This window comes from Pan paniscus, chromosome 21 (assembly GCF_029289425.2).
Source record: "Pan paniscus chromosome 21, NHGRI_mPanPan1-v2.0_pri, whole genome shotgun sequence".
NCBI lineage: Eukaryota > Metazoa > Chordata > Mammalia > Primates > Hominidae > Pan > Pan paniscus.
Genome location: NC_073270.2, coordinates 39,495,633 through 39,514,094, shown reverse-complemented (window position 1 = coordinate 39,514,094; position 18,462 = coordinate 39,495,633). Strand labels below are relative to the sequence as shown.

The 18,462-nt window shown below is 49.4% G+C and overlaps 1 protein-coding gene across 1 annotated transcript in view; it reads right to left on the bottom strand.

Annotated features, from left to right (window-relative positions):
- CHMP4B (charged multivesicular body protein 4B) overlaps positions 1-11,586 on the bottom strand; it is a 47,771-nt gene extending 36,185 nt beyond the window's left edge. Inside the window, exon 1 of the mRNA XM_034947600.3 lies at positions 11,224-11,586. Within this exon, the coding sequence (XP_034803491.1) occupies positions 11,224-11,413 (190 nt within the window). The 5' untranslated portion in view covers positions 11,414-11,586. The remainder of the gene's footprint in view (positions 1-11,223) is intronic.
- Between the last annotated feature and the right edge of the window lie 6,876 nt (positions 11,587-18,462).

The window sequence follows — 18,462 nt, the reverse complement described above, 5'->3', positions numbered from 1 at the left end:
AATATCCAGATCTGTTTTAAAATCTCTCAAACTTTGATGGGCATACAAACCACCTGAGGATCTCATAAAATGCAGGTTCTGCTTCAGTAGGTCAGGATGGGGCCTAAGAGTCCACATTTCTTTTTTTTTTTTTTTTTTTTTTGAGACAGAGTCTCGCTCTGTTGCCCAGGCTGGAGTACAGTGGTGCTATCTTGGCTCACTGCAAGCTCCGGCTCCCGGGTTCACACCATTCTCCTGCCTCAGCCTCCTGAGTAGCTGGGACTACAGCCGCCAGCTGCCACGCCCAGCTAATTTTTTTTTTTTTTTTTTTGTATTTTTAGTAGAGACAGGGTTTCACCGTGTTAGCCAGGATGGTCTCGATCTCCTGACCTCGTGATCCGCCCGCCTTGGCCTCCCAAAGTGCTGGGATTACAGGCGTGAGCCACCACGCCTGGCCAGAATCCACGTTTCTAACAATTTCCCAGATGTCTCCATAGCCCACACTTTGAGCAGAAAGCTTGTGTAGTCAATTCTGTATTCCATTTTTGTAGCTAAAGAAGCTGTTGTTCAGAGACATGAGGAGGCTTACCCTGGGTTACCAAACTAGCAAGCGGCAGAGGTGGAACGTGAACTCAGGCCTTCTCACCCCAAAGCTAGCACCTTTTCCACTATACCACATCACTGACCTTTTGAGCTAAACAACCACAACCAGAGGGATGTATAGCTTTCCTCCATCACTCAAATAAACCCTCCAAGCCAGCTTTGCCCTGTAAGGAAGAGGGAGGAGGTAGAGCTAGAAATATCAGCTGTCAGGGAATCAAGCCAGCAGATGCTCTTGTTAAGAACTTAAATCATTCAATCCTTCAGCTAAGACTCCTTAAGAAGGACCAAACAAACTTTAGGGGTTCCTAGATGCTCATCCCTTTACTAATGAATAAGCCACAGGAAAATACAATCACTTTTCCCTGTCTCAGTGATACCGGAAGTATCAGGGCTAAAGAGCACTCATAACCAAACTAGTTCCTAAACAAACGGCTCGGCCCTGCCTGTTCTAGGGTTGTGCTGCTCAGACTTTGGCTAGAATATTCAGATTATTCAGCTCTGTCCACTCCACACCTTAAGAGCAACACTGGCCAGGCGCGGTGGCTCACGCCTGTAATCCCAGCACTTTGGAAGGCCGATGCAGGTGAATTACTTGAGGTCAGGAGTTCAAGAGCAGCCTGGCTAACATGGTGAAACCTCGTCTCTACTGAAAATACAAAAAAATTAGCTGGGCTTGGTGGCGCATGCCTGTAATTCCAGCTACTCGGGAGGCTGAGGCAGGATAATCACTTGAACCCGGAAGGCGGAGGTTGCAGTGAGATGAGATGGCGCCACTGCACTCCAGCCTGGGCAACAGAGCAAAACTCCATCTCAAAAAAAAAAAAAAAAAGAGCAACACTGGTGAACAGGAGCACATCCAAAGGACAGTAAAAAGGAAGGAACAGAAGCACCAAAAAATGGACAGTCAATGAAATGTAGAATGGCTGTCCTAGAGAAGTGCAGGCTTGAGACATAAGCACAATCTTCCTTGATCTGTGATGTAGACGCGGGATCAGACCTGTTCTCTGTGGCCCCAAGAGGCAGAAATCACAACCCGTTTTCTAGTTCACAAATGTCTAGTGTCAAAGCTGGGATTTGCCCCAACCCTTCTGTCCCCAAATCCCACATTCTTTTCACCAGCCCAGGCTGCTTCCCTATGGAGCTATCATCCCAACCTGTAGCAGAGGTAGGTACTATAGAAAGACAGATATCAGTCCCAAATAAGAAAGGTGATTTTACAGTCGGAGCTGTCCAGAGACAGACTATGCTATAGTGTGAGAGGATAGGGCACCTAATATAAATCCTGTCAACAGAGGGGTTCAATCAGAGGTTAATCACTTGGCAGGAATGCCACAGAGGGAATCTGGGCATTAGATCGGTGGCTGGGTGAGATGAACCTGCAACCTCAGAGATGAATTAAACTCTTCCTGCTGTATTTTCCTCTAACACTTCATTTGTAAACTTGGGGTTTGCCTTTTCTCATAGTTACTTTTACCTGTGTGTCTTCCTCGATGAACTGTGTGGGGCCTTGTGGGGAGAAGGCAGTGTCTCATCCATCTTTATAGCCTTACTGTTCCTAAGACTATCCCTGGGAAGCCAAGGAAACAGTTTCATCTCGCCTATTTGCCAGGCATTCTGGCAGGCACTCTACATACATCAACTTATTCCACATCCTCATAAGAGCCCTAACAAGTAAGTATTGGTAGTATTTCCCTTTTCACACAGTGGGGAATTGAGACTCAGAGAAAATAAGTAACTGCCAAGGTACTACTGGTGAAAGGTAAAGCTGCATTCAAACTGGGAATCTTTTGCCCACATCACCACACCTTCCACCTAGAAGAAACGTAATAAATGATTGCTGACTTGAGCCAAACAGCTTAAAAACAGGCCAGTACTATAACCAGCTAGATCTGTAGTTTCCCATTGCTATGCTCAGATTTTCCCCTTCTAAATATTATCATCCATCTGCAAAATGACCAACTAAAGTTGTTTTCTAATATCCTCTCTCTCACACTCTTAAAGACAGTGGCACAACCCAAAATAATTCTGAGCAAGAAGACTAAGTTTTCATAAGAAATTCCTCAAGGCCCCAAGAGCTCTGCCCCTCCTCCTGGTGGGCTCTGGCTTCATGTCAAGGCTCTGGACCACTGTAAACAAACTAGGTCCTGGCTTTACGCCTCGGAGATGGCTGGCTCACACACATCTTCATAGGATGCTCTCCAAGACCTCGCTCCACACTCAAACCCAACTCTGGACAACTCAAGGTTTCTCCAAGCAAAACAGTCCTGCTCACAGGTCTTCACGTTTAGTTAAACTTCCAAACAAAATCTATCTTGAGTTACAAATCACATTATAAACCTACTCTGGCAGGCAATTAAAAATATCTAATCTCCCTGCCAAATGGGGCAAAATAAGGATTTTGTCATTTGAATTAAAGGAACCAGCGTGTTTGGATAGCCAACACATAGGGCCTCTGGTACTCCATCTGTCTTAAGAAGTAAACCAAACTCAATCTAGCCAACCATTTTTCCAAACAAGAAACTTAAGCGTCACTGAGGGAAATTCCCACTGCTCACTTCCCTGGGTGGATTTCGAGTTTTCTATCCCTGGGCCTCGGATAAGAGATACTGCTGGCACATGCACCATTGAGACACTGTGCTTTTCAACCTGAGATCTTGATTCCAGAGAACCAAAGAGCCACGTTCACTATAAACTTATTACAATGTCTTCACATACGCTCATGTTTGAGAGAGACTTTATTAAACATGAGAAAACCACCCTCACTCCAGCAATGAGCAGAACTTAATGAAGATATATCTCTTGTGAGCTTCTGGCCTCTGTGCATCCATCAGACATTCTCAGCTAAACCTAAATTAACCTGTAAATGAACTGATTTGCATCCATAAATCCACAGAAATGTACCAGTGTAGGGTGTTTTAGATGCCACTCTCCATTTCCTAATCTTCTCCAATTCTCTTGTTAAACTATGATCTTGTCTACAACTGTTTTCATCTTTACTAAAACAGGAAAAAAAGGGAAATCTGAACCATCTAGAGTAGATATTTCCTTAGCTAGTTACCAAGACTTAAAAAGACCCCTCCCCCTCCCCCCTCCCCCCTCCCCCCTCTCCCCTCTCCCCTCTCCCCTCTCCCCTCTCCCCTCTTTCCACGGTCTCCCTCTGATGCCGAGCCGAAGCTGGACGGTACTGCTGCCATCTCAGCTCACTGCAACCTCCCTGCCCGATTCTCCTGCCTCAGCCTGCCGAGTGCCTGCGATTGCAGGCGCGCGCCGCCACGCCTGACTGGTTTTCGTATTTTTTTGGTGGAGACGGGGTTTCGATGTGTCGGCTGGGCTGGTCTCCAGCTCCTAACCGCGAGTGATCCGCCAGCCTCGGCCTCCCGAGGTGCCGGGATTGCAGACGGAGTCTCGTTAACTCAGTGCTCAATGGCGCCCAGGCTGGAGTGCAGTGGCGTGATCTCGGCTCGCTACAACCACCTCCCAGCCGCCTGCCTTGGCCTCCCTAAGTGCCAAGATTGCAGCCTCTGCCTGGCAGCCACCCCGTCTGGGAAGTGAGGAGCGTCTCCGCCTGACCGCCCATCGTCTGGGATGTGAGGAGCCCCTCTGCCTGGCTGCCCAGTCTGGAAAGTGAGGAGCGTCTCTGCCCGGCCGCCATCCCATCTAGGAAGTGAGGAGCGCCTCTTCCCGGCCGCCATCACATCTGGGAAGTGAGGAGCGTCTCTGCCCGGCCGCCCATCGTCTGAGATGTGGGGAGCACCTCTGCCCTGCCGCCCCGTCCGGGATGTGAGGAGTGTCTCTGCCCGGCCGCCCTGTCTGAGAAGTGAGGAGACCCTCTGCCTGGCAACCACCCCGTCTGAGAAGTGAGGAGCCCCTCCGCCCGGCAGCCACCCCGTCTGAGAAGTGAGGAGCGTCCTCCCTCCTCGTCCGGGAGGGAGGTGGGGGGGTCAGCCCCCCGCCCGGCCAGCCGCCCCGTCCGGGAGGTGAGGGGCGCCTCTGCCCGGCCGCCCCTACCGGGAAGTGAGGAGCCCCTCTGCCCGGCCAGCCGCCCCGTCCGGGATGGAGGTGGGGGGGGTCAGCCCCCCTCCCGGCCAGCCGCCCCATCCAGGAGGGAGGTGGGGGGGGTCAGCCCCCCGCCCGGCCAGCCACCCCGTCCGGGAGGGAGGTGGGGGGAATCAGCCCCCCGCCTGGCCAGCCGCCCCGTCCGGGAGGGAGGTGGGGGGATCAGCCCCCTGCCCGGCCAGCCGCCCTGTCCAGGAGGTGGGGGGGCGCCTCTGCCCGGCCGCCCCTACTGGGAAGTGAGGAGCCCCTCTGCCCGGCCAGCCGCTCTGTCTGGGAGGGAGGTGGGGGGGTCAGCCCCCGGCCCGGCCAGCCGCCCCGTCCGGGAGGGAGGTGGGGGGGGTTAGCCCCCCGCCTGGCCAGCCGCCCCGTCCGGGAGGTGAGGGGCGCCTCTGCCCGGCCGCCCCTTCTGGGAAGTGAGGAGCCCCTCTGCCCGGCCAGCCGCCCCGTCCGGGAGGGAGGTGGGGGGGTCAGCCCCCCGCCCGGCCAGCCGCCCCGTCCGGGAGGGAGGTGGGGGGGTCAGCCCCCCGCCCGGCCAGCCGCCCCGTCCGGGAGGGAGGTGGGGGGGGTCAGCCCCCCGCCCGGCCAGCCGCCCCGTCCGGGAGGGAGGTGGGGGGGTCAGCCCCCCGCCCGGCCAGCCGCCCTGTCCGGGAGGTGAGGGGCGCCTCTGCCCGGCCGCCCCTACCGGGAAGTGAGGAGCCCCTCTGCCCGGCCAGCCGCCCCGTCCGGGAGGGAGGTGGGGGGGTCAGCCCCCCGCCGGGCCAGCCGCCCCGTCGGGGAAGTGAGGGGCGCCTCTGCCCGGCCGCCCCTACTGGGAAGTGAGGAGCCCCTCTGCCCGGCCAGCCGCCTTGTCCGGGAGGGAGGTGGGGGGTCAGCCCCCCGCCTGGCCAGCCGCCCCGTCCGGGAGGGAGGTGGGGGGGGGGTCAGCCCCCCGCCCGGCCAGCCGCCCTGTCCGGGAGGTGAGGGGCGCTTCCGCCCGGCCGCCCCTACTGGGAAGTGAGGAGCTCCTCTGCCCGGCCACCACCCCATCTGGGAGGTGTACTCAACAGCTCATTGAGAACGGGCCATGAAGACAATGGCGGTTTTGTGGAATAGAAAGGGGGGAAAGGTGGGGAAAAGATTGAGAAATCGGATGGTTGCTGTGTCTGTGTAGAAAGAGGTAGACATGGGAGACTTTTCATTTTGTTCTGTACTAAGAAAAATTCTTCTGCCTTGGGATCCTGTTGATCTGTGACCTTACCCCCAACCCTATGCTCTCTGAAACATGTGCTGTATCCACTCAGGGTTGAATGGATTAAGGGCGGTGCAAGACGTGCTTTGTTAAACAGATGCTTGAAGGCAGCATGTTCGTTAAGAGTCATCACCACTCCCTAATCTCAAGTACCCAGGGACACAAACACTGCGGAAGGCCGCAGGGTCCTCTGCCTAGGAAAACCAGAGAACTTTGTTCACTTGTTTATCTGCTGACCTTCCCTCCACTATTGTCCTGTGACCCTGCCAAATCCCCCTCTGCGAGAAACACCCAAGAATGATCAATAAAAAAGAAAAAAAAATAAATAAAATAAAATAAAAGAGAGAAAAAAAAAAAAGACTTAAAAAGAAAAGAATCTTTGATATTTGATCATCTTCCATTTTTTTCTTTTCTTTTTTTTCCCACATGTTCTCCAGAAAAGTATGATCACCTTTCTTAGGGAGAAAACCAAAGGGCATTGTTTAGAAAGGTACCAAAAAAGACCTAGCTTTGGGTGATTTTTGTCAGTTCACCTAAACTCTGATCTTGGTTTCCATCCAGTTCTCAATGAAAGAGACAACTAAACCAAAGAAGTCTGATCAACAATAACTTTATCAGAAAAGAAAAGTACACTTAAACAATATCCACAATTTGCCACACTCTTTCATATATTATCTTAGTTAATCCTCACCATAGCCATGTGAGATGAATATTATTTCATAAATGATGATATTTAAGTCCCTTGGATGGCAGAGACCACATCTGGTTCACGTCTGCATTCTCAGCACCAAGGATGGGGCCTAGGACACAGTAAGGGCCTGCCACATGCTTAAGAATGAATATATGACTAAAGAAAAAGAAATGAAATTTGGGAAAAAAAAGCAATCCAAATTTTGCTCTAGGCTCCTCACTGGAACCACTACCTGGGACACACCTACACAGAGCAAATACTCTACTCAAGCTTCTGAGGTCTGTTTCAAAGCTTCTGAAGTTTGTTTCATCTTTCCAATGTGTATGCCTCAAAGATAGCATCTACATTTGGCTACACACCCAGCAGGGAACAGCCTGTTTCTGCTTTACTTCTTTTTCCCCTACTCAGCACCACACCTTGCACAGGTGGGTGTTTAATGAACTGAGTGTTTAATGAACATGGTGATGGTCATGATGACACCCTTAGTCATCATGGGAGTAAACAACACAAGATGCCCACAGTCAACAGAACTGGTCTTTGAGTTGAGTTCGTCCCGTCGTGAGCCTCATTTTCCTCTCTTGTACAATGGGAATAACAGAACTTACCCACAAGATTGTTTTTTTCATTTAACAAATGCTGACCATTAACCATGTGCAAAGCACTGTGCTAGGTGGTGGGGACACAGTGATGAATGTGACCATCACATCTTACTTCATGGACCTCACAGTCTCAGGGGATGCTGAGCGGTTTTCCAAACCTACCAGGACTATACTATTATCAAGTACCCGCTCCTTCTCCTGTTTCCCAACTTCATTACTGCCATCACCATCCAACCAGCTGCCCAAGCTATAAACTGGGGAATCATCTTCCACTCCCCTCTCTCCTTCGTCCTGCCCACTCCCACAATTACAACAAATCACCAAGTCTCTTTTGATTCTCCTTCAGAAAAGTCTCAGACATGTATTATTTCTCTTCCAGTTTCCCATGCTTCTACACTAGGCCCTTTGTTCTCACCTGAAGAATTGCAAGTCTCCTTGTAATAATGATAATGGCAAGCATTTATCGGTCACTTACCATATGGCAGGCATTGTCCTAGGAGCTTTGCATGCATAACATATTTTCATCCAGTCAGGCAGATACTAGTACCCTGATTTGTAGAGGAGGAATCTGAGGTACAGAGTAACCTGCCCCAGGTACCCAGCAAGGAAATGATGAAGCTGCAGCTCAAACCCAGGTCTGAAAGGCACTATCCTTGCCCCTGATGGGATTCTTGCCTCCAGTCCCTTCCTGGTCAGTCTACACTTCTTCCTTTAAGCTGCTGCTAGAGTGCTCTTTCAAAATTCCAAACAGATATGATGACTCTCTGCTTTAAAAGACAGCCAAGGGCTGAGCACAGTGGCTGTAATCCCAACACTTTGGGAGGCTAATACGGGAGAATCGCTCGAGGCCAGGAGTTTGAGACCAGCCTGGGCAACACAGCGAGACCCTGTCCCTACAAAAAAAAATGTTTTGAATTAGCTAGGCATGTGCCTGAAGTCCTAGCTACTCAGGAGGCTGAAGTGAGAGGATCATTTGAGCCCAGGAGTGCCAGGCTGCAGTGAGCTATAACTGCACCACTGCACTTCGGCCTGGATGTCAGAGCGAGACCCTGTTGCTTAAAGTGAATGAATAAATAAAAATAAAGGACAGCTAAGGGCTCCTCACCACTTCCAGGTCAAGGTCCAAAGACTACAGGCCACTCTCAGTGTTATCTCCTGTCCCACCCACAGACTCCAGAGGCGACACTGTCACTGCCTCCCAAACACACCCAACTCCTTGCTGACCCACCTCACGTTCTCCTTCCTCTGCCAAGTCTTCTTTATCCTTTCCCCCCAAACAGGTGCCACCTCCTCTGCAGCCTCAGCCCATGTACACACTCATGTTTCTGCACTGTTATAATTTCCTGCTCTCTCACACGCACATACACTCCCACCCCACACTTCCAATTCCGAGTTCCTGAAGGGCTGACACAGTGTATTTTCATCTCTGACTCTCAAGGTCCCAGCATAGTGGCAGGTGAATAAGTAGACTAACTGAATGGTAATGTGGTAGTGTTCACCTCCCCACACTAAGACCTTCCTCCTAGAGGATGCTAAAAAGAAGGGTAGGTTACAGTAGCTCCCATCCTCTCAAGCAAACTCAGGAAGACAGCCTGCTTTCAGCAAGTCTGACAACTGAGATGGGTCCTCCACAGTTGGCTGGCGAGCTCTCCCGCAGCCCCTTGAAAGTCAATTCGATCGCCAAAACTGCAGAAACGGCTGGGTGCGATGGCTCATGCCCGTAATCCCAGCACTTTGGGAGGCTGAGGCAGGCAGATCATGAGGTCAGGTGTTCAAGACCAGCCTGACCAACATGGTGAAACCCCATCTCTACTAAAAATACAAAAATTAGCCAGGCATGGTGGCGTGCACCTGTAATCCCAGCTACTCAGGAGGCTGACGCAGGAGAATCATTTGAACCCGGAAGGCAGAGGTTGCAGTGAGCTGAGATCGCGCCACTGCACTCCAGCCTGGGCAACAGAGCGAGACTCCATCTCAAAAAAAAACAAACAAACAAACAAAAAAACAAACTCCGGAAACTAAGCTAGCTCCAGACCAAAAGATCAGAGGAAAATGGTAAACTGACACCCTCCTCCTGCATTCCAAAATGCAGAAAGCTAAAAACACTGATTCTGATGACCATAAACAGAGGATCTGGACTGAGGGAGAGTCATCAGAGGAAAAAGCTAGAGACAGCAAAATATAACCCTGTTCCCATCTCCACAACTAAGCTGGAGTCCAGGCCACAAATGGACCACTGCAGCTGCCTCCTCACTGTTCTCCCTGCTCCCACCCTCATCCCCCACCCACTCTCCAAAGAGCAGCCAGATGATGTTTTAAAAACTCTGTCAATAAGGACACGTTCCAACAAAATACTCTGCAAAAGCTTTCCATCCACTTGGAATAAAATTCAAACTCTTCACCAACAGGTTCAAAGTCCAAGCCCCACCCCCTTTATTCCATACCACTCTCCCTCCAAGCACTACACTCTGGACACAAGGGTCTCTCTCTTCGGTTTCTTACAACCTGCCAACCTCCGAGCCTTTTCCCATGCTGCTTTCCACGCCCAGAAGGCTCCTCCCCCCTTTTTTTTTTTTTTTTTTACAGAGCTGGTTCCTTCTCCAGACTCAGTTCAAACTTTACCTTTTCAAAGACGCCTTCCCTGACCATTCTATCTAAAGTGGCATCCCTCCCACTCCACCACTCCCTATCAGACCATCTTTTTGTGTGTTTAGTACTTATCACCCCCGGACAATATTTTCTTCATTTATTTTCCTGTTTCTGTCTTCTTTCCCATTAGGGTTGAGGCCGTGTTTTATTCACCCCTATGAATACAGCGCATGCAGCAGGCACTAAAAAGAATTTCCAGAATATCTGTTGACTATCAGCAGAGAAGCATCCTCCAGATAGGCTATTTTGTTCTCCTATTAGAATGGAGAAAACATCGATTTAGCCCCTACTATGTGCTGAGCACTGTAAATCCATGATTTTCCTTTCAGAAAGGTAAATGAGCTCAAGGTCACACTGCTAGTCACTAGCAGACTTCTGAGTGAATTACCTCAATCCTAAACCCCTCTCAAGGGGAAGGGATGTCGTTCTGTGATTCACTCTCACATGGCCATAACAAGAAAAAGCAAACATTTCTAAACTGCTTTACAGTTTTAAAGTATTTTCACATTCATCTCACTTAAGAAAAACACAAAGCACTTAGAATGCCCAGAAAGCCATACGACAACAGGAAGTAAAGTAAGCAGTGCCTCAAGATTCAATACTGGGGCCCTGAATCCTAGTAGTGGGGACTGGGGAGCAGTCGGGAGTCTCTATTTCTGGTTCAGACGGATGGGGAAGCGGTGAGTCATGGGGTGAAGGCTTGCGCCACGGGAAACTTTGGTAAGGTCAAGCTATGAGGCAACAAAAAGTGAATCACAACGCTGGAAAACACCTTAGGCCTCAACAGAGGCCGAACTCTGGCTGACGGATGGGGAAACTGAGGCCTCAAAGGGAAAGCAACTTGCTCAAGTTCACTCAGCAAGTGAATAGAGCAGGAATCGGGGGTCTCATCTCCCCTAGCCCCCTTTTCTCTCCAGCAAGGAGGCTTTTCAACGAGAATTCTGAGATAAGAGGACAGGGGAGAGGCCAAGGGGCAGCTCACAGATTCCACCGAGGAGTCGGGAGAGGGCACAGGTAGGACCAGGAAGCACAGAAATGCTAGGATGGGGGCAGAAATGAGCCGAGGAGGAGGCAGGGGCAGTAGCTAGGCAGGTGGGTGAGGCGAGAAGGAAAAGGCGGAAGAGAAAGGGACAGAGTGAGGGCGGAGGAAAGTGCTGTGAGATTGGGGTCTGAAGGGACCTGGCGGGGTGGAGAGAGGCTGAGGGGAGAGGGCAGAATAAGTCTGACGATGGAAAAGTCCAGGGATCGGGGAGACATTGAAGGGAGTCGGGGAGGGGGTCCCAGACCCGGCAAGAAGTCTGACCCGGAGAGTTCCAGGGTCAGACCAGACCCCGAGGCGAGTCTGATGAAGGTGAAGTCCGGGCCCGGGGAGCCTGGGGGGAGCCCGTGGCAAGTCTGAAGGGGCCGGGCAGCCTCACCGCGCTTGTTTTTGGTGCCGTGCTTCTTGGCGGCCGTCAGCTCCTGCTCGATTTTCTTCTCCAGGAACTCCTGTTTCTTGCTTAACATCTCTTCCGTGTCCCGCAGCCGCTGGATGGCCTCCTGGGGGGTCGGGCCGCCCTTGCCGGCCTTACCCCCTCCAGCCCCGAACAGCTTCCCGAACACCGACATGGCTGCTGCTCGCCGCGCCGGCCTTCGCCGCCCGCTCCGGCTCGGCTCGGCTCGGCTCGGGTCGGCTCCGGCGCCCTCTCCCAGTCCTGCCGCTCCCTGCCGCCGAAGGCCTCTCCTCCGCCTCCGCCTCCGCCCCGCAGCTGGGCCCGGCCGCGCCACCTCCCACAGGCCCCCACGCCCGGCCCGGCAGGCGTCAGGGCAACGCGCCACTGACTACAACTCCCAGTGGGCAACGCGCCGGCCGCGCCTCAAATCTAATGGGGGGAAGCGCGCTGCATGCCGGGAAGCTATAGTCTTCCGGCTTCAGGCGCTCCCCGGCGCGTCTTTTTGCTGTAGCTGGGGTCAAAGGGCGTGTGGCATTCTGGGAAATGTAGTCTCCTTGGCCTGCGCTCTGTAGGAGTGGCAGAACAGTAAGAGAAATGACAGTAAGCGTGCAACACTGCTCAAAAATTTATTGCTAGTATGGGATACCGCCATGCTTGAACTTCACATGTATATTCATGTGAAGTTGTCTTAAAAGCGTGAAGGCAACAGTTGTTTCCAATTTCAACCTGTCAATTCTGTGGTCACAGAAGCAAAGCAGTATCTTCTCCATTTAAGTATGGTAGTGTCCCCCTTATCTGAGATTTTACTTTGAGCAGTTTCACTTGGCCAGCTAAGGTCTGACAGTATTAAATAGAAAATTCCAGAAATAAACAGTTCATAAGTTTTTAATTTCCATTGGCCTAATGAAATCTCGTGCTATCCTATTCCATCCCACCTGCGATGTGAATCATCCCTTTGTCCAACATACCTCTACCATCCGTTAGTTACTTACCAGCTTAGGAGTTATCAGATGGACTGTCACGGTGTTGCAGTGCTTTGGTTCGAGTAACCCTCATTTTACTATATAATGGCCCCAAAGTGCAAGAGTAGTAATGCTGGCAGTTTGGATATGCCAAAATGAAGCTGTAAAGTGCTTCCTTTAAATGTAAAGGTGGAAGTTCTGAGCTTAAGAAAAAAAATCGTATGCTGAGCTTACTGAGGTCTGCAGTAAGAACGAATCTTCTAGCCCTAGAATTGTGAAAGAGGAAAAAGAAATTCATGCTGGTTTTGCTGTCGTACCTCAAACTGCAAAAGTTACAGCCACAGTGTGTGATAAGTGCTTAGTTAAGATAGAAAAGGCATTAAGTTGTATCCTTACTTACAGGGGAAAAAAAGAAAATAAATTTTTTTACAAAAGAAAAGAAAAAGCATTAAGCTTATAGGTGGAAGACACGAACAAAAAATGTGTTCCAACTGACAGCAACCTGTTACCCCCGAGAAAGCATTGAGCCTATATAAAGGCTTCAGCAAGGAATCTCCTAAAACCAGTGGCACCAAGCCACTTACTGAAAGTAATGGATGGTTGCACTGACTTAGGAATAGGTTTAGACTGCAAAATATAAAAATTACTGGATGGGCTGGGCACAGTGGCTCACACCTGTAATCCCAGCACTCTGGCAGGCCTAGGCGGGTGGATCACCTGAGGTCAGGAGTTTGAGACCAGCCTGGCCAACGTGGTGAAACCCCATCTCTACTAAAAATACAAAAAAAAAAAAAATTAGCTGGGCGTGGTGGCACACGTCTGTAATCCCAGCTACTTGGGAGGCTGAGGCAGGAGAATCACTTGAACCTGAGAGGCAGAGGTTGCAGTAAACTGAAGCCGCGCTATTGCACTCCAGCCTGAGCGACAAGAGCAAAATTCTGTCTCAAAAAGAAAAAAAAAATTACTGGAGCCGGGCGCGGTGGCTCACGCCTGTAATCCCAGCACTTTGGGAGGCTGAGGCGGGCGGATCACGAGGTCAGGAGATCGAGACCATCCCGGCTAACAAGGTGAAACCCGGTCTCTACTAAAAATACAAAAAATTAGCCTGGCATGGTGGCGGCGGGCGCCTGTAGTCCCAGCTACTCTGGAGGCTGAGGCAGGAGAATGGCGTGAACCCAGGAGGCAGAGCTTGCAGTGAGCCGAGATTGCGCCACTGCACTCCAGCCGGGCGACAGAGAGAGACTCCGTCTCAAAAAAAAAAAAAAAAAAAAGAGGCCGGGCGCGGTGGCTCATGCCTGTAATCCCAGGACTTTGGGAGGCCGAGGCGGGCGGATCACGAGGTCAGGAGATCAAGATCATCCTGGCTAACACGGTGAAACCCCATCTCTACTAAAAATACAAAAAAATTAGCCGGGCGTAGTGGCACGCGCCTGTAGTCCCAGCTACTCGGGAGGCTGAGGCAGGAGAATGGCGTGAACCCGGGAGGCAGAGCTGGCAGTGAGCCGAGATGGCACCACTGCACTCCAGCCTGGGCAACAGAGCGAGACTCCGTGTCAAAAAAAAAAAAAAAAAAAAGTTACTGGAGGTTGGGTGCGGTGACTCACGCCTGTAATTCCAGCATTTTGGGAGACCAAGGCAGGTGGATCGCTTGAGCCCAGGAGTTGAGGCCAGCCTGGGCAACATGGCGAAACCCCTTCCCTACAAAAAATACAAAATTTAGCTGGGCATGATGGCACAGGCCTATAGTCCCAGCTGCTCAGGAGACTGAGCCATGAAGATCATCTGAGCCTGGGAGTTTGAAACTGCAGTGAGCTGTGATCTCACCACTGCACTCGAACCTGGGTGACAGAGTGAGACCCTGTCTCAAATAAATAAATAAATATTACTAGAGAGGCTACAGCAAGACAAGTTGGTGGAGAAGGATTTGGGGACATGCTTGATGAAGAAGTGGAAGATCATTTTGAAGGCCACTGGGAAGTGTTAACAAATGTGGAATTGGAAGAACTTGTCAAGTCATCTACAGAGAAAGAGGAAAATGAAGGAGAAACAGAAACAGATCCAGCAATATGGGTGTTATCAAAATTTGCCGAGTGTTTCAAATTGCACAGACATTAAAGGACAAAATTATGGAATACAATCCTCAGATAGAACACAGCATTAAAATCACTCGTGTGGTCACCAAAGGATTACAACTTCTGCAGCCACACTTCTATGAATTAAAAAGAAAAAGGCCAGGCATGGTGGCTAACACCTGTAATCCTAGGACTTTGGGAGGCCGAGGTGGGCAGATCACTTGAGGTCCGGAGTTTGAGACCAGCCCGGCCATCGTGGTGAAATCCTGTCTCTACTAAAAATACAAAAATTCACCAGGCATGGTGGCGTGCACCTGTAATCCTAGCTACTTGGGAGGCTAAGGCAGAAGAATTGCTTGAACCCAAGAGGCAGAGATTGCAGTGAGCCGAGATTGCGCCACTGCACTCCAGCCTGGGCGACAGAGACTCTGTCTCAAAAAAAAAAAAAAAAAAAAAAAAAAGAATTAAATAGAAAGAGATGGCCAGGTGCAGTGGCTCATGCTTGTAATCTCAGCACTTTGGGATGCTGAGGTAGGTGGGTCACTTGAGCTCACAAGTTTGAGACCAGCCTGGGCAACATGGTGAAACCTCATCTCTACAAAAAATGCAAAAAACTAGCTGGGTGTGGTGGCGCACACCTGCAGTCCCAGCTACTCAGGAGGCTGAGGTGGGAGGATCACCTGAGCCCAGGAGGTTGAGGCTGCAGTGAGCCATGATCACACCACTGCACTGAAACCTGGGCAACAGACTGAAATGCTATCTCAGAATAAGAAAGAAAAGAGACAACTTCCAGTAATAATGTTCTTCCAAAAGTTTTTGGCAAAAACACAATTATCCAAGGACCCCCAATCATCGGTTGACATCATCTGATCCTGATATCCAACCATTGACATCGTCATAGCTCAATGATCCAGGATCACCCAAAGCAGATGGTCCTCCTGACATCTCCACTGGTCAGTAGTAGCCTAACACTACCTCATAATGCCTGTGTCATTCACCTCACTTCATCTCATCACATAGGGATTTTGACATCACACATAATCTCAAGAAGAAGGGTGAATACAGTACAGTAAGACATTTTGAGAGAGAGACCACATTCACAAAACTGAATACATTATATTGTTATAATTGTCCCATTTTATTAATAGTTGTTATTAATCTCTTACTGTGCCTAATTTATAAATTAAACTTTATCATAGATGTATATATATAGAAAAAACACAGTATATATAAAGTTCAGTACTATTTATGTTTTCAGGCATCCACTTGCAGGTACACCTGAGGATAAAGGAGAACTATTGTATTTGAAAAACAACAATAATTAACATTGATGCACATTCTGTGATTGCACCATCGATGCACATTCTGGCATTGTGCAAAGTGCTGTACATATAATATCACATTTGGCCGGGCGCAGTGGCTCACGCCTGTAATCCCAGCACTTTGGGAGGCCAAGGCAGACGGATCATGAGGTCAGGAGTTCGAGACCAGCCTGGCCAACATGGTGAAACCCCGTCTCTACTAAAAATACAAAAATTAGCCAGGCATGGTGGTACGTGTCTGTAATCCCAGTGACTCTGGAGGCTGAGGCAGGAGAATCACTTGAACCCCAGAGGCAGAGTTTGCAGTGAGCTGAGATTGCGCCACTGCACTCCAGCCTGGGTGACAGAGCAAGACTCCGTCTCCAAAAAAAAAGAAAAAAAAAACACATTTAATTATCATAAGCAGCCTAGGACAAATAATACTGTTCCTATTTTATAGGGGAGTAAACCAAGATTCAGAGAAATCAAGTGACTGACTGACTAGACCTGTCTTTGCAAATGTTCTTCCCTCTACCTGGAATGCCTTTCTACTCTTCATTCACCTAACAGATCCTTTGAAACCTAGCAGAAGCTAAGGGCCTTGGCACTGAACTTTGATAGCAAAGGTTCAAAACCCAGCCTTGACTACTTACTTGGGCAAGTTATTTCCCCTACTCTCTGTGCCTCCCTTCCTGCAAGTGTAAACTGGAGATGATCATAACAGGACCACCTCAAGCTTATGTGAGATATAGAATGTAAAGTACTTACTGAGCATAGACTTGGCACCTAGCGGATGCTCAAAAATGTGTATTTTATTCTTAGGTATTCTGTCATCTTTATAGGCAATAAGAATTGAACCAGACTCAGAACTTTCAAAAGTGGCAGAAGCGTTGAGGACTTTTTTGCCTCTGCAATAAATAGACGCAGCTAATTGTGGTACCACATTTCATTGTTTTTCCATTGTCTTTGGTGTCAAGCATCACTTCTCTAGACTCTTAGTGGTGGATAAAAAGGGGGAAAAAATCACTTCTCCATCCATTAGCAGTGAGGCTGCTGTTAGTAGCCAGTAGTTGCCCCAAGCCTACCATTCTAATTTGCTGCTTCCAATCTTTTGCATGTGTTAACCTTGCATGAAAACAAAGAATAGCCGGCGCGGTGGCTCACGCCTGTAATCCCAGCACTTTGGGAGGCCGAGATGGGCGGATCACGAGGTCAGGAGATCGAGACCGTCCTGGCTAACACAGTGAAACCCCATCTCTACTAAAAATACAAAAAAATTAGCCGGGCGTGGTTGCAGGCGCCTCTAGTCCCAGCTACTCGGGAGGCTGAGGCAGGAGAATGGCCTGAACCCAGGAGGCGGAGCTTGCAGTGAGCCGAGATCTCGCCACCGCACTACAGCCTGGGTGACAGAGCGAGACTCCGTCTCAAAAAAAAAACAAAAACAAAAACAAAGAATAAACCAATTCTAAATGAGGAGCTGAAATGCTCTCCCATGAAGAAAAATACAGCTTCTCAAAGGTATTTTTTATTCCTTCCTGTACTTTTCAAATATGTGAAGTTGCTCAGGATCAGAGTTTCAAATAAATGAGAGCTTAGCTGGACTTTTCCTCTATTAGTTTATATGTGAGTCTTATCTCCTCCCTCAGACTATGATTTACATTTGGACAAAAGCCATGAGTTGGATGTCGTTGTTGTTTTAATCAGCCACAACCTCCAACCCTGCACATACAGGCAGCCATTCCCAGAGGATGGTAGAGTTCATTTCACCCAATTTCGTGGTTGGAATAAGTTTTTCAAATGTGAGAGACATGCTAGAACTGTCAAGAATTCACAGGAGTATTGTTAAATATTAAGTCACATTTGTGTTTGTTCCGTAATTGAGACATTGCAATGTTTTAGCAAAGTAAAAGAGAAAAACAAAGAGGCTTCAGTCAAGCCACCTCATGGGTGCAGCAGCCCCTCCACATCTAAGCAGTCTGCCTCATCACCTCTTATCTAAGTCAAGTTGCTCCCAGGTACATAGGTAGCAAAACACTTGCTGGGTTGGAGCCATTACCCAAAGGATATATGAACAGGAAGATGCTGTGGACCTCACCACCATCAGTTTCATACAGCTGTGCGGTAAACTGAGGGTGATAACAGAGCCCCTCATGTTCTAACTCTGGGAGCCCAGAAAAATATCTTGGGGATATGACAGCAGAAGCCTCAGATTTAATCTTGAGTACTGTATTAGTCTGTTTTCATGCTTCTGATAAAGGCATACCCAAGACTGGGCAATCTACAAAAAGAAAGAGGTTTAATTGGACTTATAGTTCCATATGGCAGGGGAAGCCTCACAATCATGGCAGAAGGCAAGGAAGAGTAAGTCCCGTCTTACATGGATAGCAACGGGCAAAGAGAGAATGAGAGCCAAGAGAAAGGGGTTTCTCCTTATAAAACCACCAGATCTCATGACACTTATTCACTACCACAAGAACAGTATGGGAGAAACCGCTGCCATGATTTAATTATCTCCTACCAGGTCCCTCCTACAACAATAGGAATTACGGGAGATATAATTCAAGATGAGATTTGAGTGGGGACACAGCCAAACTATATCAAGTACCAACTACAAGCAATTAGTGTTGGCCACCTGGACCGCTGGGTTGAAAAGAATTTTGAGGCTGCATCAGAAGTTCTTGTAAAAAAAGTGCCAAGATTGGCCTGGCATGGCGACTCACACCTGTAATCTCAGCACTTTGGGAGGCCAAGATGGGAAGATTGCTTGAACCCAGGAGGTTGAGACCAGCCTGGGTGACATAGGGACACTCAGTCTCGAGAAATAATTAAAAATTACCTGGGCGTGGTGGCACACACCTATGGTCCCAGTTATTCGAGAGGCTGAGGCAG